The 25215-nt window shown below is 43.2% G+C and overlaps 1 protein-coding gene across 1 annotated transcript in view; it reads left to right on the top strand.

Annotated features, from left to right (window-relative positions):
* The first annotated feature begins 1985 nt into the window (after positions 1 to 1985).
* USP39 (ubiquitin specific peptidase 39) overlaps positions 1986 to 25215 on the top strand; it is a 37276-nt gene continuing 14046 nt past the window's right edge. The window contains exons 1-9 of the mRNA XM_069583115.1: positions 1986 to 2584; positions 6643 to 6712; positions 9841 to 9935; positions 11372 to 11508; positions 13407 to 13559; positions 17989 to 18214; positions 19557 to 19634; positions 20643 to 20710; positions 21592 to 21780. Coding sequence (XP_069439216.1) covers positions 2317 to 2584; positions 6643 to 6712; positions 9841 to 9935; positions 11372 to 11508; positions 13407 to 13559; positions 17989 to 18214; positions 19557 to 19634; positions 20643 to 20710; positions 21592 to 21780 — 1284 coding nt within the window. The 5' untranslated portion in view covers positions 1986 to 2316. The remainder of the gene's footprint in view (positions 2585 to 6642; positions 6713 to 9840; positions 9936 to 11371; positions 11509 to 13406; positions 13560 to 17988; positions 18215 to 19556; positions 19635 to 20642; positions 20711 to 21591; positions 21781 to 25215) is intronic.

The following is a 25215-nucleotide window of genomic DNA, read 5'->3' on the forward strand; positions in this document are numbered from 1 at the left end:
TGGTGAATGGTGACTAAATTCTAAATATATATATTTGGCTGCACCGAATCTTAATTGCAGCATGTGTGCTCTAGTTCCCTGATCAGGGGGTCAAACCCAGGCCCCCTGCTTTGAAAGCTGAATCTTAGCCACTGGATCACCAGAGAAATCCTAGGTTCATTATCTTGATCGTGGTGGTGGTTTCAGAGTGTATACATATCTCTATCAATATTCAGCAAAATGTACAACAAAGCTAGTGGAGGTGATGGAATTCCACTTGCGCTATTTCAAATCCTGAAGATGATGCTGTGAAAGTGCTACACTCAATATGCCAGCAAATTTGGAAAACTCAGCAGTGGCCACAGGACTGGAAAAGAATAGTTTTCATTCCAATCCCAAAGAAAGGCAATGCCAAAGAACGCTCAAACTACTGCACAATTGCACTCATCTCACATGCTAGTAAAGCAATGCTCAAAATTCTCCAAGCCAGGCTTCAGCAATATGTGAACTGTGAACTTCCAGATGTTCAAGCTGATTTTAGGAAAGGCAGAGGAACCAGAGATCAAATTGCCAACATCCACTGGATCATGGAAAAAGCAAGAGAGTTCCAGAAAAACATCTATTTCTGCTTGATTGACTATACCAAAGCCTTTGACTGTGTGGATCACAATCAACTGTGGAAAATTCTGAAATAGATGGGTATAGCAGACCACCTGACCTGCCTCTTGAGAAACCTGTGTGCAGGTCAGGAAGCAACAGTTAGAACTGGACATGGAACAACACACTGGTTCCAAATAGGAAAAGGAGTACATCAAGGCTGTATATTGTCACCTTGCTTATTTAACTTGTATGCAGAGTACATCATGAGAAATGCTGGGCTGGAAGAAGCACAAGCCGGAATCAAGATTGCCGGGAGAAATATCAATAACCTCAGATATGCAGATGACACCACCCTTATGGCAGAAAGTGAAGAGGAACTAAAAAGCCTCTTGATGAAAGTGAAAGAGGGGAGTGAAAAAGTTGGCCTAAGGCTCAACATTCAGAAAACTAAGATTATGGCATCCAGTCCCATCACTTCATGGCAAATAGACAGGGAAACAGCGGAAACAGTGGCTGACTTTATTTTTCTGGGCTCCAAAATCACTGCAGATTGTGACTGCAACCATGAAATTAAAAGACGCTTACTCCTTGGAAGGAAAGTTATGACCAACTTAGGCAGCATAATAAAAAGCAGAGATATTATTTTGCCAACAAAGGTCCATCTAGTCAAGGGTATGGTTTTTCCAGTGGTCATGCATGGATGTGAGAGTTAGACTATAAAGAAAGCTGAGCGCTGAAGAACTGATGCTTTTGAACTGTGGTGTTGGAGAAGATTCTTGAGAGTCCGTTGGACTGCAAGGAGATCCAACCAGTCCATCCTAAACAAGATCAGTCCTGGGTGTTCACTGGTAGGACTGATATTGAAGCTGAAACTCCAATACTTGGGCCACCTGATGCAAAGAGCTGACTCATGGGAAAAGACCCTGATCCTGGGAAAGACTGAGGGCAGGAGGAGAAGGGGACGACAGAGGATGAGATGGCTGGATGGCATCACCGGCTCGATGCACATGAATTTGACTGAATTCGGGTAGCTGGTGATGGACAGGGAGGCCTGGTATGCTGTGGTTCATGGGGTCGCAGAGTCGGACACGACTGAGCGACTGAACTGAACTGGACACTTTAAATGCGCTTTTTATTGTATATCAATCACACCTTAGTAGAACTGTAAAGTAATTCAGGGTGTGGAAGGGGTCATGAAAGTCAGGTCCTGAAGCTTCAGCTTTATTGGCTCCACTCTCTAGTTTCTCTCTGCTCGTCATTCTCATTTTTCTGTGATTCCTCTAAATGTGGAATTAAGAGTCGCCAGGTTGCTCCAATAAGGGTATGACTTGGGAATGTCTCCTGGTTCTGTGCAGGGGTGTTGATCTTTGAGGCGCGGAGACTGTGGAGACGACTTCCCTATTCTCGTTTCGGGATACAAAGTGTCTTGAAGACACCGGGCGTCCAACGACAGCTTCTGTTATCCAGAAATCCCCAGTCAGTAAAAGGTTCTTGCCTCTTTAAACCGGAAAAGGGTAACTTGCAGAAGATCCGCCTACCGGTCTCCGGTGCGCACGCAGCAGCAAAGAAGCCACAAAAGGCACAGTACTTCCCCGAAGTTCTCTGCGGCGTGATTTGTCCCCGTTGGCGACTCGTAGAGAACCTTGGCCTCCATAACAGCGCCGCTTCTGATTGGCTGCTTGCCGCGCGCTCGGTCTTGTCTGGGGGCTGCGCCGGGCGACTCGGCCGGTAGTGGCGATGTCCAGCCGGTCCAAGCGGGAGTCTCGCGGTTCGACCCGCGGGAAGCGCGAGTCCGAGTCGCGGAGCAGCTCGGCTCGCGTCAAACGGGAACGAGATCGGGAGCGGGAGCCCGAGGCGCCGAGCTCCCGAGGCAGCCCGGTGCGCGTGAAGCGGGAGGTCGAGCCGGCGAGCGCGCGCGAGGCCCCGACGCCGGTAGTCCCGGCGGTGAGGGTGAAGCGGGAGCGCGAGGCCGACGAGGACTCGGAACCTGAGCGGGAGGTGCGAGGTGCGCGGGGCCGGGCGCGGGCTCCTCTCTTGCGTTCTTCTTTTTCTCTCTCCAACCTTCTCTCCCCGCGGGAAAGTCACACTTTACACGCGATCCGACTCGACTGCTTTTTAATGAGGACTTTACTAGTCTTGGTAATCGTAGCTCTAATGTTTCTAGCAACTTTAATAATAACAGCAGCTTTCCTTTATCGGATACCTAGCTTCGGGGCCAGGCTCGTTGTTTTACAGGTGTTACCTCCTTGAGTTTTTACAAAACACCTGACGAATGAGCCCTGCTGTAATTCCTGAAATCAGACCATTCAGAGTGGAGAGCCTGAACTCTGGGCACTTGGACTACACTGCACTGTCACTTGGGGTTGTAGCTGCCAGGAGGTTTGGATTCTAGTCCGGCTTCTGAGATTGGGTCACTGGTTTGGGAATCTGGGTTTCATATGTCTGTCCCTCTTTAAGTCGATGGAAGGAGTACTGGAACCCATGAGCTTTGAGAGCCCTGTCAGTCACTTCTGTGACTGTACCCTCTGCCTTCTGCTGGACTCATTGTGCTTCTCCTGGGAATTGCTGGAGATCTTTTGGCCCAGCCTTGGTACTCTGACCTGTGTACAGTTTTCCGACTTGTTGATACCTTACCAGTCTCTAAGTAGGTTTCCATCACGTCTGAAGCTTTTCCTGTTTAAGCTCAGTTAATCTTTTCCATATCTGAACTTGGAACTTCTGATTTGAACATGTTTGGTATATACTTGTTTTCTGGTGAGTTAGCAGGTAAACATATCACTAGGCTACACTGTAGGGGCAGTGTTCTTTGTTCCGGGATTGTTCATTCTCCAAGACTTTATAATTCTGTCTCTGTGCCTGTTTATCTGTTTAAGATTATATTCTTGGGGAGTTCCCTGCTGGTCCAGTGGCTAAGACTCTACCCTCCCAATGCAGGGGGCCTGGGTTTGATCCCTGGTCAGAGAACTACATGCCACTAGATCCCACATGCCACAGCTAAGAGTTTGCATGTTGCAGTGAAGATCGAAGAGCCTGCCTGCCGTAACTAAGACCTGGCACATCCGAATAAATAAAATAAATACAAGATTATACTCTTATATTAACTCTTAAATTTCTTGCTCAAGGTTTTGCATTTGACATATTTTTGTATTATGCACAGAGTCTAGGATCGCACCTTGCTCATGAAAAGTACTTGATAAATGTTCTGTGAATAATCTAGTAATTTCAGGGTATTCTTTGGTTTCTTTTCTTATATATTCTGTCAGCCTCAGGTTTCCCTTTCTCTGAAAGAGAAATTGTTTTCCAGATATTTTGCTTAGTTGTGGTCAGGAGATTGTTTTCTCTGGGACAGATTAAGATACCAGTTGTGGTTACTGTCTTATTTCTTTTTTTCCTTTTATTTTTATTGTGAAATAGATCATAGGTACTAAGGTAGACTAAATGTCATGCACATGTATAGTTTAAAGAAGAGTGTGAGTATATAGCCTTAAATCTACCACTTGTCAAGGATTGTGAAGGGTCTGACCCTATTTGTACACTACCAGGTTAGCCTGGTAGTGGCTAACTTGGATGGATGGTAGTGGCTAACGGTTTCACGGATGCTGTTAGAAGACATTGAACTACTGGGCCTCAGACAGCATTCTGCAGCAATAACAGTAGCCAGAATATAGCATTGTCATGGTTTCCTAAGTTAGTTCCTATAGTGCGACATGATGAGAATCCATACTCACGGGAAGTGGGTGCACAAGACAACAACTCCGAACCTAGAGAACCTGAATCTTCTACAATGGGCCTTGAGCTTGCCTCGCCTTTGCTCTGTAAGGACACACGGTCTTTGACTTCCAAGGCTGTACAAACAAACTTCACTATGCCAATATCTTTGGCAAGATAGTCTGGAGGCGGTCTGTACCTCTGGTCACAGTATATGCAGAAACAGGAGAGAGCAATGCAGAATTGCCTCCTGACACTGTTCAGCTTCAGAAGTGGTGCTTAACTAGTACCTTGTTTAGTTGCTCAGTCGTGTCCGATTCCTTGCAACCCCACGGACTGCTGCACACCAGGCTTCCCTGTCCTTCACCATCTCCTGGAGCTTGCTCAGATTCATGTCCATTGAGTCGGTGATGCCATCCAACCATCTCATTCTCTGTTGCCCCTTTCTTCTCCTGCCCCCAATCTTTCCCAACATTAGGGTCTTTTCCAATGAGTTGGCTCTTTGCATTAGGTGGTCAAAGTATTGGAGCTTCAGCATCAGTCCTTCCAATGAATATTCAGGGTTGATTTTCTTTAGGATTGACTGGTTTGGTCTCCTTGCTCTCAGGGGACTCTCAAGAGCCTTCTCCAGCACCACAGTTAGAAAGCATTAATTCTTTGGCACTCAGCCTTCCTTATGGTCCAACTCTCACATCTGTACATAACTACTGGAAAAATCATAGCTTTGACTACACAGGCATTTGTCAGCAAGATGATGTCGCTCCTTTTTAATATGCTGTCTAGGTTTGTTATAGCTTTTTTCCAAGGAGCAATCATCTTTTAATTTCATGCACCTTCCACAGTGATTTTTGTAACCCAAGAATCTAAAATTTGCCACTGTTTACACTTTCCCCCCATGTATTTGCCATGAAGTGATGGGACTGGATGGCATGATCTTAGGTTTTGAATGTTGAAGTTTAAGACGGTACCTTAGAAGGTCCAACAGGCCCCTTTCCAGTTGCATCTGCCTTCCTTGCTTGCTGGGGTAATCACTGTTCTGAAGTTTTTCTGTTTTTGCTTTTATTGTTTTATAGTTTATATATATGTAAAACTATAAACTATATATATAAACTATAAACTTGTATAGTTTATATATATTTACCTCATGTATATATGAGGTAAATTATAGTTTCACCTCATATATCCCTAAGTAGAACTGTATTTAATTTGTATTTATTACAAGTGAAATCATGCTATATATATAGTCTTCTGTTTTGCCAATTTTTTTTTTTGAACTAGTCATATTGTTGAGGTTCATTCAGGTAGATGTTCATGGCAACAAAGTGTTCTATTGATATGTGTGTGTATGTCCTGTCCAACTCTTTGTGACCCCATGGACTGTAGCCCCCCAGGCTGCTCTGTTTATGAAGTTTTCCAGGCAAGAATCCTGGAGCAGGTTGCCATTTCCTCTCTTCCCAACCCAGGGATCAAGCCTGATTTCTCCCATTTTTGGTATGTGGTAAGCATTTTGCTTGTTTCCAGTTGGATCTCTGTCTTTCTTTTTTTTTTCAGTTGGATCTCTTTCAAATATTGTAGCTATAAATGTTTTTTAGTAAAATATTCAAAAGTTCTCTAGGGTAGATATAAGTATTAATGGAAGAGAGATTGCTGGGTCAAAGGGTCTGTGTATTTTCAGCTTCAGTCTAGCTGCACTATTTTCTAAGAAATTGTCAGAGTTTACACTCCCACCAGCAGTCTACGAGCCTTCTCATTGCTCCTCATATTTGCCAACACTTGGAATTGCTTGATTTTGTTTTATCCTCTCTGGTAGGTGTGAAGTGGTATATTATTGTGCAAGGGAATCTGCATTTTCTTGGTGAGATTGAGCATCTTTTCATATACTTGTGGGCCGTCTTCCTCATTTTCTGTTGGGTTGTCTTTTTATAAAACTCTTCACCAGATTTCTTTCTGTAATTGCAAGCAATTTCTTTGTTGGTTTTATGTGTTTCAAGTATACTGTCTCAGTTTGTAGCCTGGTGGCTCAGGCTGTAAAGAGTCCGCCTACAACGCAAAAGACCTGGCTTCGATCCCTGGGTTGGGAAGATCCCCTGGAGAAGGGAATGGCAATCCAGTCCAGTATTCTTGCCTGGAGAATCCCATGAACAGAGAGTTATAGCCTATGAGGTTGCAAAGAGTTGGACACAACTGAGCAACTAACACTTTCACTTTCCGTTAAAGTGGGCATTTTGGGGTGTTTTCAGGCTATTTGTAACGGAACTCGTCCTGATTTGTTTTTCCCGTTTTTGTGTTTGTACTGGTAGTTGACCCTGAGTATGGGTTTCCCATTTTCAGAGCTTTTGATGATTTTCCTTTCAGCAAAGAATGGCCGCGTGGATTCTGAGGACCGGAGGAGCCGCCACTGCCCGTACCTGGATACCATTAACAGGTGGGTAGCACACAGAGGCCTGGGACAGCCGACATACAAGGGAATCTTTGTAGAAAGTTCTTTGTATTGTATGATATGTTCAGAAACCTTATCTCTTCTAAAGCTTTCTGCCCAGAAAACTGTGCTTCTTGCCAAGTTTTTTAATCTTTCCCCTCAGTTTAAAGTGTCATCAGAGGGCATGTTGTTTTAGGGTGACACATGCAGAAAGAGCTTTCAGCTTGTTTTGAATTTATATGAGGAAATAAAAGCATATGTGGTATCAATGGCAGTCACCAACTTACATTTTTATTGAGCACTCAGTATGTGCTCAATAAGATGATGCTATGAAAGTGCTGCACTCAATATGCCAGCAAATTTGGAAAACTCAGCAGTGGCCACAGGACTGGAAAAGGTAAGTTTTCATTCCAGTCTCCAAAAAAGGCAATGCCAAAGAATGCTCAAACTACCGTACAATTGCACTCATCTCACACGCTAGTAAAGCAGTGCTCAAAATTCTCCAGGCCAGGCTTCAGCAATTTGTGAACCGTGAGCTTCCAGATGTTCAAGCTGATTTTAGGAAAGGCAGAGGAACCAGAGATCAAATTGCCAACATCCGCTGGATCATGGAAAAAGCAAGAGAGTTCCAGAAAAACATCTATTTCTGCTTGATTGACTATACCAAAGCCTTTGACTGTGTGGATCACAATCAACTGTGGAAAATTCTGAAAGAGATGGGAATACCAGACCACCTGACCTGCCTCTTGAGAAACCTGTGTGCAGGTCAGGAAGCAACAGTTAGAACTGGACATGGAACAGCAGATTGGTTCCAAATAGGAAAAGGAGTACATCAAGGCTGTATATTGTCACCTTGCTTATTTAACTTGTATGCAGAGTACATCATGAGAAATGCTGGGCTGGAAGAAGCACAAGCTGGAATCAAGATTGCCGGGAGAAATATCAATAACCTCAGATATGCAGATGACACCACCCTTATGGCAGAAAGTGAAGAGGAACTAAAAAGCCTCTTGATGAAAGTGAAAGAGGGGAGTGAAAAAGTTGAGTGAAAGCTCAGCATTCAGAAAACTAAGATCATGGCATCTGGTCCTGTCACTTCATTGGAAATAGATGGGGAAACAGTAGAAATAGTGAGAGACTTTATTTTTCTGGGCTCAAAAATCACTGCAGATGGTGATTGCAGCCATGAAATTAAAAGACGCTTACTCCTTGAAAGGAAAATTATGACCAACCTAGATAGCATATTCAAAAGCAGAGATATTACTTTGCCAACAAAGGTCCATCTAGTCAAGGCTATTGTTTTTCCAGTGGTCATGTATGGATGTGAGAGTTGGACTGTGAAGAAAGCTGAGCACCGAAGAATTGATGTTTTTGAACTGTGGTGCTGGAGAAGACTCTTGTGAGTCCCTTGGACTGCAGGGAGATCCAACTAGTCCATTCTAAAGGATACCAGTCCTGGGTGTTCATGGGAAGGACTGATGCTGAAGCTGAAACTCCAATACTTTGGCCACCTTATGCGAAGAGTTGACTCATTGGAAAAGACCCTGATGCTGGGAAGGATTAGGGGCAGGAGAAGGGGACGACAGAGGATGAGATGGCTGGATGGCATTACCGACTTGATGGACGTGAGTTTGAGTGGACTCTGGGAGTTGGTGATGGACAGGGAGGCCTGGCGTGCCGTGATTCATGGGGTCGCAAAGAGTTGGACACGACTGAGCAACTGAACTGAACAGTATGTGCCTGGGCTTCCCAGGTGGCTCAGTGGGTAAAGAATCTACCTGCCAGTGCAGGAGATGCAGGAGACTTGGGTTCAGTCTCTGGATTGGGAAGATCTCCTGGTGGAGGAAATGGCAACCCAGTCCAATATTCTTGCCTGGCAAATCCCACCGACAGAGGAGCCTGGTAGGCTATGGTCTGTGGAGTCGCAGTCAGACACCACTGAGCACGCACACACATGATGTGCTAGGTATTGCTCTTGGTGCCTGGGATTCAGGAAAGGAAAAACAGACAAAGACATGTCCTAAAGCAGAGGTGGTCATCTCATCCCAGTGCATTCTTTGGTCCCCCAGATGCGTTACAGGATGGTTTTTCACTTATGCTCTAGTGTAGCCTTGACTACTGGACTGCTTTTGCAACATTGGAATTGCTCTTCGTAACAGTGGAATTGTCCATGTGGTAGGCACAGACCACTTGTGGCTGTTGAGCACTTGAAATGTGGCTTGAGGAACTGAATTTTAAAGTTTGTTTTAATTATTTTACATCAATAGTTGTGTGTGGCTAGTGGCCCCTTTAGTGGACAGTGCAGCTTTCCAGGGACCATTAACGATTAATTATAGAGTTAATGCTTGAGAAGGCAAACCCTTGGCACCTGTGGATTTAGTAGAGGTAACTTTTTTTAAATTACTTAACTTGCCTGGTACTCACCGTGACTTTGCAGTTGAACAGATAGATCTTTTTGTAGGTATTCCCCTACAATTCTTCAGGCTTCTGACTTTTTTTAATGGACAGAAATAAAATTTTCTTTTACGAAAGGGGTTATTTACTCTTTTTATGTCCTTCATTTTATGTCTTTTATTTTGGAATGTTGTTAGCACCCTGTTACTTTGGTCCTACTTGTGGCTTTTCCTCCAGAGAAAGTAATGGGAGATTCTCAACTGGTTGTGGATACTCAAAGAGGGTCATTGGTAGAGATACCTTTGCACTACTTTGGGGGTTGGTGGGTTGGGGCGCTATATTAAGTATCTAGGTGAAAGTGTTAGTTGCTCAGTTGTGTCTGACTCTTTGCGACCCCACGGACTGTAGCCCACTAGCTTCTCTGTCCATGGAATTCTCCAGGCAAGAATACTGGAGTGGGTAGCCATTCCCTTCTCCAGGGAATCTTCCCAACCCAGGGACTGAACCCGGGTCTCTTGCACTGCAGGCAGATGCTTTACCATCTGAGCCACCAGGAAAGCCCGAATGTCTAAGTAAGGAAGAGTTAACGTTCCCCATAATTTGCATGTGATTGTTGACCTGTTCTTGGAAGGATGCTGCATGACGCTGGGGAGCATGGAGCCAACGGTGTTGCTTTACTCAGGTGCTCGCCTGGGCCACCATCACCATTAACTGTTTCTGTTTTGTTTTAATCTTCTTAGGAGTGTGCTGGACTTTGACTTTGAGAAATTGTGTTCCATCTCCCTCTCGCACATCAATGCATATGCTTGTCTGGTGTGTGGCAAGTACTTTCAAGGTAAATAAATATTTTGCATTGTGTTTTCAGCACTAGCCACAGGTCTGTGTGCTGACTGTGTGCTGTGTGCTGGCTAGCCATAGGTTTTTGTTGTTGTGTTTTTTTTTAAGAGAGTAAGTTGCTGTTAAGAGTCATGTCTAATAAACTTTTATCTTTGTTCCCAGGAAATTGGAATACTCTTAGAAAATCCATAGGAGGTTCTCTATTTGTAAGAATCTGAATACATGTGAAAGGGAGAAAGAACTTGCCACATGTGAGACTGTTTGGGAAATCTCAGAAGTTCTAGTTTTATTATTATTTTTTTAAGGTGGTGGCTTTCTCTGCCTAATGCTGGTCATCACCGGTGAAGGAGGACAGGCAAGGCCACTGAAGCCCTGCTGTCTCCAGTTCCACTGCCTCTGGCCCTGCTGCTATTTATTTAACTTTTCTGTTTGATTGTTTGGCCTGTGAACCAACCACGGGGGAGAGCTCTGGGATTGGCTGGCCCCTGGTGCTGACTGGCACTGGGTTTTTGAATCTCTGATATTTTTCTGTACTCAATGTCTTTTTCTGAGAATCCTTTTACTGTAAGGAGTTTTTTTCATTCTGTCCTTTTCTGAAAATTAACTGTATCAGTTTATTCAGACCAAACTAGTGCAATTTGTGCAGTATAGTGGAGGATTTAGAAGAAATGTAAAGTACATTCCTTGCTCTTATAAGGATCTGATAAATAGTCAAGGGTAACACACAAAACAATCAGCAAACTCTCTTAAGACCATAAAGATTACTACTGGCCCATGTGGTACCGAGTGTAAATAAATAAGGACAATAGGAGTTGAAATATGCAAAGGTCACTGTTAGCTGGAATGTTTATGTCAAGTTCATGAAGGAGGTGAAGGAGGAACTTGTTCTCTGTATGCAGGATATACAGTTTGAATGGGTGAAGGGTGAAATATTCTAGAAAGGAGTGGTAACATGAACAAAAGTTACGTAGATATGAGATTGTCCTGAATGTGGGCAGCTGGAAAATTAAGACTAAGTAATGATGGAGATACGTACATATGTGTATGTACGTGTATTATTTATAATATATGCATGCATATCCCTAGTTTCTGATAGCACATGAAACTAGCTTGTATACATACACATATACTTACTCACACATGTATACATACACATATGCACATACTCACAGATACCCACACATTTTCCATATTCGTGTATATTAAATTAGTCCCCCTATGTTCTATGTTATCTAGAGAATAAAGTGCTATTCTTTCTTGCTGACTTGTATGATGAGAGGAATTCATGCGGAGATGAATTTTCAGGAGTGGTGTAGTGCTTTGTTTTTGCTGATATTAACATGTTCTGGTACGAAATGAAGAAGGGAAAATTACACACGGTCTGTGCGCTTGTGGAGTCTGTGCTTCGCTCACAGCCTTTCCTCCTTCCTGCAGGCCGGGGGTTGAAGTCTCACGCCTACATTCACAGTGTGCAGTTTAGTCACCATGTCTTCCTCAACCTCCACACCCTCAAGTTTTACTGCCTCCCCGACAACTATGAGATCATCGATTCCTCCCTAGAGGATATCACGGTGCGTGTCCAGGAGGGTTGGTTTGGAACTAGTTCTCTTGGGAGCTACCCCAGGGCTCCTGGGGATCTTCCCCACTCAAGGTCAGGAGAGAGTCTCAGGCCTTTGGACTTAGAGAATCTCCTTTCTCTTTGGGAGGAACCAGGGAAACTGAAGAAAGAGGTCACGTGTGCTCAGTCGCCTAGTCGTATCCGACTCTCTGGGACCCCATGGACTGTAGCCCACCAGGCTCCTCTGTCCATGGGGTTATCCAGGCAGGAATACTGGAGTGGGTTGCCATTTCCTCCTCCAGGGGATCTTCCTGACCCAGGGCTCAATCCTACTTCTTCTGCATTAGTAGGCAGATTCTTGACTACTGAGCCGCCTGGGAAGCCCCACAATTTGTAGTCATGGCCCATGGTCTGCAGCTTAGCTATTGTTTCTATTTTTAGTTAGGACTGAAGAAATAGGGCACCTTTGTAATTGGGGTGAAAGCATTTTTATGAAATAAATTACCTTTCCACACTTTGGTGTAGTGATGTGAATTGAGCCTGGTGTAGCCAGGTATAGGACAGAGATTTATACCAGCTCACAGCTCCTTTTTGGACTTCCCAGGTGGCCCTAGTGGTAAAGAACCTGCCTGCCTATGCAGAAGACTAAGAGACACGGGTTTGAATCTTCCCTGGGTGGGGAAGATCCCTGGGTGGGGTTGTTATTCCATGCATAGCAACCCATTCCAGTATTCTTGCCTGGAGAGTCCCCATGGACAGAGGAGCCTGGTGGGCTACAGTTTTGCGACTCTATACTCCATAGAGTCATAAAAAGTTGGACACAACTGAAGTGACTTGGCACACATGCATGGCTCCTTTTGACATGATGTGGCCAAAATGGCCAGCGTGTTCCACCTGCAGGCTCTGATTTGTGCCTTATGCCAGGAGTCCCTGTACTTAAGTGGGGAGCCTGGAAAGTCCTCTTGGGCTTTGATTACTGTTGGAACTGTTGATTATTGTTTTCCTTTTCAGCAAGGGGCTGCATGTTCAGTAGAGTGGAATGTTCTATTTAAGGAAAGCTTGGTGTTCAGAGTGTTTGAAACACTAACCCCACTTCCATAAATTTCATAGTCTTGTTAAAATTGAAGTTTTAAGTGGTTATGCACAGAGGGAGAAACTGAAAGGAATTCAAGCCTTTTTTATAAAATTCAAGCTTTCAAAGTGAGTCAGTGGTGACTTCCCTGGTGGTCCAGTGGTTAAGACTATGCCTTCCGATGAGGAGGGTGCAGTTCGATCCCTGGTCTGGGAGCTGGGATCCCACATGCCTTGTAGCCAAAACAGCAAAACATAAAACAGAAACAAAGTGGGTCAGTGGTGCCCTCTGACCAGCCTGTGACCTAATGACCCTCATAGCTCTGGGACTGGGAAGGGTCTGATCCGCCCCTTTAGTCACAGGGAATCACAGCAGACCTCCACAGAGAGGGGGAACGACATTCTTGCTTATGCAGCAGCCCACATGCTGACCCTGCATAAGCTCCTACCTGGGACTCAGACTCCCACCACTTGCAGACTTGAGTATCCTACAGTTTCTCTCTGTTGTTTGTTATGGGGTTGGCCAGACATCCTCTCTGAGGGAAGGCCTGGGACTCAGTGATTTTGGGTTGTTGATAATCACCTGGCGTGCTGCGATTTATGGGGTTGCAAAGAGTCGGACATGACTGAGCAACTGAACTGAACTGATAGATGAGCAGTGTGTAGTGAGCCCATTCCATGTCACCTCCGTCCTTAGACCTACTGTTGGGAACCCTTTGGGTGGCTGTTCGTGGCAAAGTATTTTTTGCTTTTGCAAAAATTGCTGTTGCAAATATGTCTTGTCAGCTCTATAGATATAGTTGTCCTAAAACAACTTGGAATTTTCTTTTGTTTTTGCAGTATGTGTTGAAGCCCACTTTCACAAAGCAGCAGATCGCTAACCTGGACAAGCAAGCCAAGTTGTCCCGGGCATATGACGGCACCACTTACCTGCCAGGTATTGTGGGCCTGAATAACATAAAGGCCAATGACTACGCCAACGCCGTCCTTCAGGTAGGGTAGAATGGGAACCGTGAGGGAGGGGGCAACCCAGGAACACTGAAGGTCAGCCAGGAAGTGACTGTTTTCTGGTGGAGTCTAGTGGTCCTCAGATCGTGATTCTTTGCTGGGAACTCTGCTGGCCTATTTGTTCTGCACCAAGCAGAACACTCCTGTGTCTGCTTGAGGGCTGCTGCCAAATGGTGGGCCTGTTTTAGCCTCTGGAGTGTACAGGGAGTGAGGGGTAGAATCTGCATGTGGCCTGGAGGACCCAAAAAGAGACACGTATGCTAGGTGATGCTTTTTTTTCCATGGTGTAGATGTTTACTATGTTGGCTCTGAGGTGTCTCTGTCCTGCCCGTGTGTAAACCCTGAAATGGGAAAAGCAGAAAGCCAAAGTTGTCCTGTTTGCAATTAAGTTTTGCTTTAAAAAAAAAATTACATGAGTAATAGTGTACATTGTAGAAAACATTGATAAGCGTAAATAAGAAAATTTACAGTAATTCTGCTTCACTCAAAAAAAAATGATTAAACTGTAAACAAATTGCAGAGAGTGGGGAAGAAAGATACAGAAAGTGTAACAGGAGAGCTTTATTCCTTTCCCTAGTGCTCTGCCCTGGGGTAGTTAACAATACAGAGAGCTCCAGAACTATTCTAAACACACACACACAGGCATAATGTCATATGGCAATATTATGGTTTATTTTGTTATTCCTCAATTGATAGATAAAATTTCACTTGTCTCAGGGTTTTTTCTGTTACCAGTGTTGCAGTGTGTATCCATCTTGCACTTTTTGTGACACTCTTATGTTTTGTTTTATTTCTTTTTTAGACTTTTCAAATAGTTGGATTTTTAATCTAGAAAGTAACATAGTATATGTGTGTATCTTTGTATATATTTTAACTTAAAAGCCTATTGTGAGATCAATAAATATTCTTGTGCAGCATTCTTAATGATTACATGTCATTCTGTTTTGTTGAATTTGATTCATTCAGCCTTCACTTCTTGTATTAATGCACTGTGAGCCTTGATTCTAGGCTATAAGGGAGTTGTAGTTTATAAACCCACCAGCCACAGAAAAGTCTGCTCTTTTTTTTTTTAATTGAAGTATAGTTGACTTGCAGTGTTGTGTTAGTTTCTGATAAACAACAAAGTGAATTAGTTATAGATACTTATTTTCCTCTTCATATTCTTTTCTCTTATGATTTACTACAGGATATTGAATATAGTTCTCTGTACTATACAGTAGGACCTTATTGTTTATTTTATATATAGTAAATTTCATTTGCTAATCCAAAATTTCTAATCTATCCCTTTTGGTAACCATAATTTATTTTCTGTGTCAGTGAATCTATTTCATAGATAAATTGTGTTGTGTATTAGATTCCACGTGTGAGTGATACCGTATGGTATTTTGCTCTTTCTGGCCTTACTTAGTGTGATAACCTCTAGGTCCGTCCATGCTGCTGCAGATGGCATTGTTTCATTCCGTTTTTTTTTATGGCTGAGTAGTATTCTGTGTGTGTCACGTCTTTATTCATCTGTCGATGAACATTCGGGTTGCTTCCGAATCTCGGCTATTGTATATGGTGCTTTCATATACACATATGTAGTGTATATTAGGGTGCATGTATGCCCAGGAGTGGAGTTGCTGGATCTTATGGTAACTCTGTTTTTAGATTTTTAAGGAACCTTCATGCCGTTCTCCTTAGTCGCTACACCCGTTTATTGATAATTCCTACTGACAGTGTAGGAGGATTCCCAAAGGGGTGTTGCATTGTCACTGTTAGCATTCAGTAGAAGTTCTTCCATTTTGATAGGCATCTCCATTTAACTTACCTTTAAAAAATTCACTTCTAAAGTTGATTCTTATATTTTTTCATGAGTTGTGGGCCTTATGTGCTCATTTTCCTATTAGTGTTACACTATATTGAGTTTTAAAAGTATGTGTATATTTATATATATGTGTGTGTGTGTGTTGCACATATTCTGGTTCTTATTTGGTTGGCCTTTAAAATTTGTGTATGGTGTTTTTGCATAAAGAATTGGGTAAAACATTGCAAAAACATATCTCTGAGTTTTGCTGTCTGCCGTTGGTGTCATGCCTGGTCCCTTGTTGTTTGGTCGCTAAGTTGTGTCTGACTCCTTGTGACCCCATGAATTGCAGCACGCCAGGCTTCCCTGTCCTTTACCATCTCCTGGAGCTTGCTCAAACATGTCCATTGAGTTGGTGATGCCATCCAATCATCTCGTCCTCTGTTGTCCACTTCTCTTCCTACCTTCTATCTCTCCCAGCATCAGGGTCTTTTCCAGTGAGTTGGCTCTTTGCATCAGGTGGCCAGAGTACTGTAGCTTTAGCTTTAGCATCAGTCCTTCCAATGAATACTCAGGGTTGATTTCCTTTAGGATTGACTGGTTGGATCTCCTTACAGTCACTCTCAGAAGTCTTCTCCAGTACTGCAGTTTGAAAGCATCAGTTCTTTGGCGCTCAGCCTTCTTTATGGTCCAACTCTCACATCCATACATGGCTGCTGGGAAAAAAAATCATAGCTATGACTATACAGACCTTTGTCGGCAAAGTGATGTCTCTGCTTTTTAATACGCTGTCTAGGTCTGTCATAGCTTTTCTTCCAAGGTGCAAGTGTCTTTTAATTTCATGGCTGTAGTCACCGTCTGCAGTGATTTTGGAGCCCAAGAAAATAAAGTCATGCACTGTTTCCAGTGTTTCCTCATCTGTATGCCATGAAGTATTTGGACTAGATTCCATAATCTTAGTATTTGAATGTTTCTGGTCCCTGGAAAGGTTGAATTCTTAGATGGAGAGAGATTTTGCTGACTTTTCCTCTTCCAGCCTCTCATGGCTTTGTGAAGACTGTTTGAGGACAGATAGGGTTTTGAATACAATCAGGGAAGTTGTGACTTTGTGATGGGTTTTAGCCCCCATAGGAAGTTCTTTTTATTTATACATGTAAGTAGATGAACAAATCCTCTGTGATGTTTCCACTAAAATGTTATTGAATGGACCAAGTACTCCACAGAGGCTGATTAATTTCTCTCTGAGGACACCTGCTATTTGTGTTGTCACTGAAGCTAGGGAGCAACCTCTGTCCACAGTGGAGCACGGATAACAGAGCTAGGATAAACTTTATCCCCACGCTTTCCCTTTTGAGAGTAACTTGCAACAGGAAGGGCTTCCCTTGTGGCTCAGCTGGTAAAGAATCCGCCTGCAATGCAGGAGACCTGGGTTCGATCCCTGGGTTGGGAAGATCCCCTGGAGAAGGGAAAGGATACCCATTCCAGTATTCTGGCCTGGAGAATTCCATGGACTACAGTTCATGGGGTTGCAAGGAGTTGGACACGACTGAGCAACTTTTACTTTCAGTTTCTCAGCAGGAAATCCTTGTTTCTTTAGCTGAGCTAAACTTGTAGGCTTTCAGGCTGTTGCTTCAGTCATGTCCAGCTCTTTGCTACCACATGGACTATAGTCCGCCAGGCTCCTCTGTCTATGGGATGCTCCAAGCAAGAATACTAGAGTGGGTTACCATTCCTCCTCCATGGTATCTTCCTGACCCAGGGATTGAACCTGCATCTCCTGCGTTGCAGGCAAATTCTTTGCTACTTGAGCCATCAGGGAAGCCCCAAACTTGTAAAGGCTTTCCTGATCACCTGTATCATTATCCTGAGTTGCCCGCTGAATTATTTTCCCCAGAGATGCCTGGGTTTATATGTTTAGCAGCATCTTTCCTTACTCCTTGCTAAAGGAATTACCTTGTCAAAGAAAGTTGTGCACATGGTAAGCACAGTGCTGATGAGGATTCATGACACTATCAGAAAAGACCTGAGACTATTATTTATGTAGGGTCTGTTCTGTGGTCTCCTTCCCAGTTTCATATATCACATTAATAAGCATGTGTTTCTTCCTGAACTAACATGGTGGGTCTTTATCTTTTTGCTTAATGAGATAAAATTAATTTATATTCTCTTAAAGTCTTTGACTATTTCCATCATAACAGAGTACATTCATTTTTATATACAGTTGTATGGCTTTATTCAGTTCAGTTCAGTTCAGTCACTCAGTTGTGTCCGTCTCTTTGCGACCCCATGAATCGCAGCACGCCAGGCCTCCCTGTCTATCACCAACTTCCGGAGTTCATTCAGACTCACGTCCATCGAGTCAGTGATGCCATCCAGCCATCTCATCCTCTGTCATCCCCTTCTCCTCCTGCCCTCAATCCCTCCCAGCATCAGAGTCTTTTCCAATGAGTCAGCTCTTCACATGAGGTGGCTACCACCCTGTTAATACCACATGTGGGAAAGACACCTTTACTTCTGATTCTTTAAGGTGTAACAGTTTTAAGAAGAGCTTAAGTAGGTGAGCCTAAGTCCCAGGGGTTCCGGCAGAAGGGCTGTGGATTAATCAGAATCGGAATGTTTGATTTCCAGGCTCTGTCTAACGTTCCTCCTCTCCGGAACTACTTCCTGGAAGAAGACAATTATAAGAACATCAAACGTCCTCCTGGGGATATCATGTTCTTGTTGGTCCAGCGTTTCGGAGAGCTGATGAGAAAACTTTGGAACCCTCGCAATTTCAAAGCACATGTCTCTCCCCATGAGATGCTGCAGGCTGTTGTCCTCTGCAGCAAGAAGACTTTTCAGATCACGAAACAGGGTAGGGAAGGAGTAATTCATGTCTTCTGACTTTTGGGCAATAGCACCAGTTTGGTGAGCACATTTACTGCTACTTTGCAGTGAACTCTGCAGTAGCTGGAGCGAGTATCCAGTGCATAGCGTGTTCAGGTTCCTCACTCTTCCTTCATCAGCCTGCCCTGCCCAGAGTCCCAGGGGTGGTCAGCTGGATAGGAAGTCTGTCTGATTTGCTGAACTAAACTACGACTTGGGAAAACCAGGAGGCTGGAAAAGGCACCAACCATTATTAAGTGCCTGCCATTTTTGCTTCTCATTTTGTCATGTCGCAGACTGTTCTATTCTGACTATTTTTATCCCTCCAAACCCAGTGATTTATTGCCTCATGAGTAGCTCATAGTAGCTCATAGGATGTGATACGATACTGTCTAATTTCCAGGTCAGTTGATTGACCATTCACTCATGGTGCTAGGTTTTAATGCTGCAGGGTTAAAAAATACAGTTTTTTCCTTCCGGGCACTCCTGTTCTAGTGGGGAGGATGGTTCTGTAGAAAGATGATTACACGTGTTAAGTGCTGTGATAGCGGAAGCACAGCATGCTGTGGGAGGGTGCGTAGAGCAAAGACGCCCATTGAACACATGGGAGGTTCAGAGAGAAGGAAGAGACACCTGGGTTTTAGGTAGTGGGGAGACATGCTGGGGGTGGGCATTCCAGGCAGAGAGGACACTGGACAGGAGCATGGAGGTGCCTGGCACAGAGACTGCTTGTAGCTGGACCTTTGGATCCAACAGTGAGTGCCGAGATGGACCAGGTGGTTGGGTTTATTTTCCACTGCTATAAGGAACTTGGATTACATCCTGATAACAGTGGGGAGTCAGTGAAGGCTCTTAAGTGAAGATATTCTGTCACATGTTTGTTTTAAAACATTCTTGTTGAGGAGTGACTTAGAAATTCAGTAATGGCTATTATTATTATTTTAATATTTTGACTGAGCTGTGTGGCTTTCAGGATTTCAGTTACCTGACCAGGGTTGGAACCCGGTCCATGCAGTGAACATGCCAGTTCCTAACTACTGACCCCCAGGGAACTCCCAGTAATGATTTTTGATGGGTGGTGAGACTCAGGGTTGGAATAGAGCTGATAAGTGAAGGTTCTGGTTGAGCCAGATTGTCTAGGGGGTGAGTAAGGTCAGAAGACTAAGATCTTGGCCTTGAGGAGTATCAGTGTGTAGTGGCCAGATAGAGGAGGTTGCCCACAGGATGGGATGGCCGGAGAGGAAGGAGGAAAACTGAGAATGTGGAGTCATGTCGAGCAGCGTGTGGTTTGAACTTTCATTCAGTCTGATGTCCCACCTCTCCTTTTCCAGGGGATGGAGTTGATTTTCTGTCCTGGTTTTTGAATGCTCTACACTCAGCTCTGGGGGGCACAAAGAAGAAAAAAAAGAGTAAGTCGTGTTATTTTGTGAAGGCGAGCACTTTTTTGTTTGCTTCCTTTTGGAAACACTTTGCAACTTTTCATCCTTTCTTCTTACCTGTGTATTTTTTGTGTTAGGGTATCTTGTTCCTGAATAGTTTCCTTTCCATTTTTCTTTATTAGAGCATGCTTGTATATAATGGCATTTTTAATAAGTGGAAATGGATATGATTGTGCTCTAGAAATCCTGACCTAGTTTCAAACTGAGGGGCTGGGCAATGTGTTGTAGACATGCTGGTGGGCTCGTGGTGCCAGAGTGAAGACTTAGTGGATAGTCCTCAGGCCTGGCTGCTGCTTTGGAATAACAGACTAAAAGCTAGTTTCTTGCCTTGAGCCTATATTTGGAGAGATAGGCTTGCCTTCCTATAGAGGCTCAGACCTTGAGTCCCTATGTTCTTAGCATCCAGGTTGGCTTAGCAGTAGTTGGACATTTTTCATGAATGCCTTAAATAACTTAGAGACTGCTGAACCAGGTAAGTTGTTTTGGAGACCTAACGCAGTTTTCTTCTCTCTGCGTTCTGATGGTGTTGGTTTCTTGATGTGGGATTGTAGCCTGGTGTTCTTTTTACCAGGTGGCCCTGCCCCCTCTTTAGGTGTCTTCAGCCAGTCTGTCCCATCCATCTTGGGGAGAAGAAAGACATAGAATAATTGTTAAAAAAAATATTTGTTTATTTGGCTGCACTAGGTCTCAGTTGTGTGTGGCATACAAACTCTTAGTTTTGGTATGTGAGATCTAGTCTCCTGACCCAGGATCAAACCAAGGCCCCTACATTGGGAGCACAGAGTCTTAGAGATCCCCTAGAGTAATTATTTACACAAATAAGTAAAAAGGTATAATTTGGTGGTATATGTCTGTTTTTAAGTGAGAGCTTTGGGTCTTATGCTGGAGGATGCTGATTTATTTCAAAAATGTAGGAGTTAGGACTGAATTTTGGAAATGCTTTCAACACAGAAGTTGCATTTTGATTTGTTTGTACAGCGATTGTAACTGACGTTTTCCAGGGATCCATGAGGATCTTCACTAAAAAACTGCCTCATCCTGATCTGGTGAGTGGCTTGGACTGGTTTATATTGCCCGAGAGGGTTCATAGTTGACAAAAAGATGCTTAGATAACTGGTACAGCCTTTTGCTCCAGGAAGAGGTTCTGCAAGGCGCCTGCCAAGTGGCATGTCCCTTAGGTTCCTGTGTACCAGTGTGCTAAGTTTGGGAGGTGGTGGTTGATTGTACAGTTGACCTTTGAACAACACAGTTTTGAGCTGCGCTGGTTCACTTATACACAGATTTTTTTCAGTATATAAAAGCACTCTATTTACATTTAGCAGTTGGTTGAGGCTTGATCATCCGTGGAATTTGGTATCCAAAGCAGGTCCTGGAGGCAGCCACAGATAAGGAGGGATGACCGATTTCAGTGTTCTTGCCGCTAGGTGGTGCTAGTGTGTTTCTTCCTAAAGCTCAGATAAACTTTCTAGATTTCAAATAGTCTGGTATTTAAATAATATCTCTATGAAGATGAAAGACCAGTGTTTGCATTAATCTATAGGGATTCCCAGGTGGCTCAGTGGTAAAGAATCTGCCTGCCAATGCAGGAGACGCAGGAGCTGTGGGTTCAGTTCCTGGGTTGGGACGATCCCTAGGAGAAAGAAATGGCAACCCACTCCTGTACACTTGCCTGGAAAAATCCCATGGACACAGGAGCCTGATGGGCTACAGTCCACAGGGTCGCAAAGAGTCGGACACGACTGAGCACCCACGCATGCATACAGGTTGTGCAGGTGCCTGTGGAATTGCACAGTCTCTTGGGTACCCCTCCTGCCTGCAATATTAAATGAAGTAAATGTAAGTGTCCCAGAACTCTCGTTTCTTTCCAGCTGTGGTGTTCTATTTTGCTCACACTGCTTCGCTCCTTTTCCTTCTCCCTCACTTCTAGCCAGCGGAAGAGAAAGAGCAGCTGCTGCATAATGACGAGTACCAGGAGACGATGGTGGAGTCCACGTTTATGTACCTGACCCTGGACCTGCCTACCGCCCCCCTGTACAAGGACGAGAAGGAGCAGCTTATTATCCCCCAGGTGCCTCTCTTCAACATCCTGGCCAAGTTCAACGGCATCACTGAGAAGGTAACCCATCTGTACACCTGCCCTGCTCATAGCCCTTTCTCTCTCTTCCTCTCTCTTTTTTTGCTATATCATTTTATGAGGGGGGGAGGTTGTGTTGGGTCTTTGTTGCTGCCTGTGAGCTTTCTCTAGCTGTGGGGAGTGGGGGCTACTGTCCTGTTGCGTTGCACGGGCTTCTCATTGTGGTGGCTTCTCTTGTGGAGCACAGGCTCTAGGCGTATGGACTTCAGTAGCTGTGGCTTGTGGGCTTAGTTGCCCTATGGCATGTGGAATCTTTCCAGATCAGGGATCGAACCCGTGTCCCTTGCATTGGCAGGTGGATTCTTGACTGCCATGAAAGTCCAACCTTTTCACTTTGATGTTTTTCTTTTTAAACTTGAAAATTGCCACTTGTGGGTAATGCGTGTATTTTAAAGTGTATGGTGTTTATTGAGCCTCCCAGACTTTCTGCTGTTTTACCCTCAACTCAACTTGAATTGAAAGTGTAATGAAAGTGTTAGTTGTTCAGTCATTTCTGACTCTTTGTGCCCCCATAGACTGAGGCCCACCAGGCTCCTCAGTCCATGGGATTTCCCAGGCGAAAGTGCTGGACTGGGTTGCCATTTCCCTCTCCAATGGATCTTCCTAACCCAGGGATCAGTCCCAGGTCTCCTGCACTGCAGGTTGATTCTTGACCTGGGGGCTTCCCTGGTGGCTCAGCTGGTAAAGAATCCACTTGCCAAAATAAGAGATGCAAGAGATGTGAGTTTGATCCTTGGGTTGGGAAGATCCCCTGGAGAGGGAAATAGCAACTCACTCTGGTATTCTTTCCTGGAAAATTCCATGGATAGAGGAGCTTGACAGACTACAGTCCATGGGGTCATGAAGAGTCAGACATGATTGAGCTGCTAACACTTTCACACTTCAACTTGAATTAAAGTGCCTCTGGGTAGTATGGAGAAAGGAGAGGGTATTTAGGAGAGGAGAAACTCACAAAGGTATGAAAAACTCCCATCTTTAAAAAAATATAATGTAGATATTAAAGCAGAAGAAAATCACTAAAATATAAATAAAATGAAAAAATTATTCTTACTATAACATTACCTTTCATCAAGTTGAAAGTTTCTTTTTATCTGCAGAGTTAACTGTTTCTTGGTTTAATTCCTTTCTTCATCCTAGATAAATTTAATCCTTTTTCATTCTTTTAAACTTAAAAAAATTTTTTTTTTTTACTTCGATGCCTCATTCTGAACCCTTTTCCCTCTCTTTTTTAGACTCATTTCATTTGGGGGAGGTGAAAGACCTTAGGGCTTATCTAGATCTGTTTGTTTATTTGGCTTTATTTTATACTGATTTTATGTGACAGAGCTGGGGATCAAAAGTCAGATTTTTCTCTGACTTTTTCAACTATACCACATGGTCCCTATTATTACTGTTTGTTCGAATATAAGTAATATTGAGATTCCTGCGGACCCTCAGTATTGGTTTACGTTTATTGTTTTGATAGTATTACTTAAATCAGTGTAAACATCAATGTTAGTATACACTTTTCATGCCTATAGCTTTTAAGGAAAGTACTAAATTATGACTAACTTTTATGTAAACAAAACTTTGAAATCAGTAAAACTGGTTAATAGCACTGTTGTAATGTGAGTTTAGCTAAAACCTTGCTGTACTGATGTCCAGTGTGAAATTCCTTCCCTCCCTCTACCCCATGCTCCCAGTGTTCCCTTGTAAATTTCAGAGAAACCTTTTCATGTTAGGTTGTGATGGTATTTAAGTGTTAAATCTGTCCTTCACTACTCTGAGATAATTAAAAATAGTGCCTCATGATGCCAGCTTGTTCATAGACACAGATGTGGGCAGTGAAATCTCTTGGCATTTACTTGATTAAGAACATTTCTTTTCTTTTCTTTTTTTTTTTGCGTTTAGCACAATATTTTATTTCAACCACGCAGAAATGAGTTACTTCCTATCACCAAAAAGACATTTATTTCCTTAGGTTAATACCCATAGATGATGAGAAATTTACCAGAAGGAAGGTGTGGCTCTGGTGTGTGTACTAGAGATGGAAAGGTTTTATTTCTCTAGTGCTCTCGGATGATTCATCATGTGGCAGGGAACTTAGTTGTTTAAAAAGGAACAGTTTTATTGAGATATAATACACAGTAGCATACAGTTAACCTATTCAAAGTTTACAGTGCCAGGTTTTTTTGTTTGTTTTTTTGCTTTACTATATTCACAGATATGGGCTACCACAGATCTGGTCAACTTTAGAATACTTTCATCATTGATTTTTTTTTTAATCACCCTTTAGTTATCATTTTAACCCCTTTGTGTCCCCCTGCCCTAGACAGCAACTAGTCAGTTTTGAATGACACTTGATGCTTGCAAATTTTGAAACAAACTTTGAGATCACGGTCAGTCTACAAGTTTTTGTTATGGACATGTTTTCATTTCTCTTGGCTGGATATCGGGGAGTGGAATTGCTGGGTGGTAACTCTTACATTTAGCCATTTGAAGAACTGTTTTCCAAAGTGACCTCACTGTTATATTCCCACCACTAGTGTACGAGTGTTCCAGTTTCTCTGCATCTTCACCAGCGTTTGTTATTGTTTATTTTGGGTTTTAGGCATCCTAGTAGGTGTGAAATGGTATCTCATTATGGTTTTAATTTGTATCTCCCTGGTGACTAATTTCATGTGCTTATTTGTATATCATCTTTGGAGAAATGTTTGTTTAGATCCTTTGTGCATTTAAAAAATTAGTTTATCTTTTTATTATTGAGTTGTAAGATTTCTGTATATAGTCTCGATACCAGTCACTCATCAAATTGTATGATTTGTGAATATTTTTTTCCCATTCTGTAGGTTGCATTTTTACCCTCTTGATAGTATCATTTGCGGCATAAAGGTTTTAACTTTGATGAAATTGCTTAGTTTTTCTTTTATAGTGTGGGCTTTTGCTGTCATATGTAAGAATCCATTCTTAAATCCCAGGTCATGAAAGTTTACTTCTGTGTTTTCTTCTAAGACTTTCATAGTTTTAGCTCTTACATTTCAGGCCTTTGCTGTTGTTGTTTAGTCCCTAAGTCACGTCCAGCTCTTCTGTGACTCCATGGACTGTAGCCCATCAGGCTCCTCTGTCCATGGGATTTTTCTAGGCAAGAATACTGGAGTGGGTTGCCATTTCCTTCTCCAGGAGATCTTCCCAACCCAGGGATCAAACTGGAGTCTTCTGCATTGGCAGGTGGATTCTTCACCATCTGAGCCACCAAGGAAGTTCCATTGATCGGGGGATTTTTGCAGAAACTAACTAATGTGGTCAGTAAGTTTATTTTGATTAACTGAAATTAATTCTGTTATTTCACTAACACTTTGTGAATTATTACATTCATTAGTTACACCTGACACACCTGTAGAATCTTCTAATTGAATTGAAATGTTGTCTTCAGTTCAC

The sequence above is a fragment of the Ovis canadensis genome, chromosome 3 (assembly GCF_042477335.2).
Source record: "Ovis canadensis isolate MfBH-ARS-UI-01 breed Bighorn chromosome 3, ARS-UI_OviCan_v2, whole genome shotgun sequence".
Taxonomy (NCBI): domain Eukaryota; kingdom Metazoa; phylum Chordata; class Mammalia; order Artiodactyla; family Bovidae; genus Ovis; species Ovis canadensis.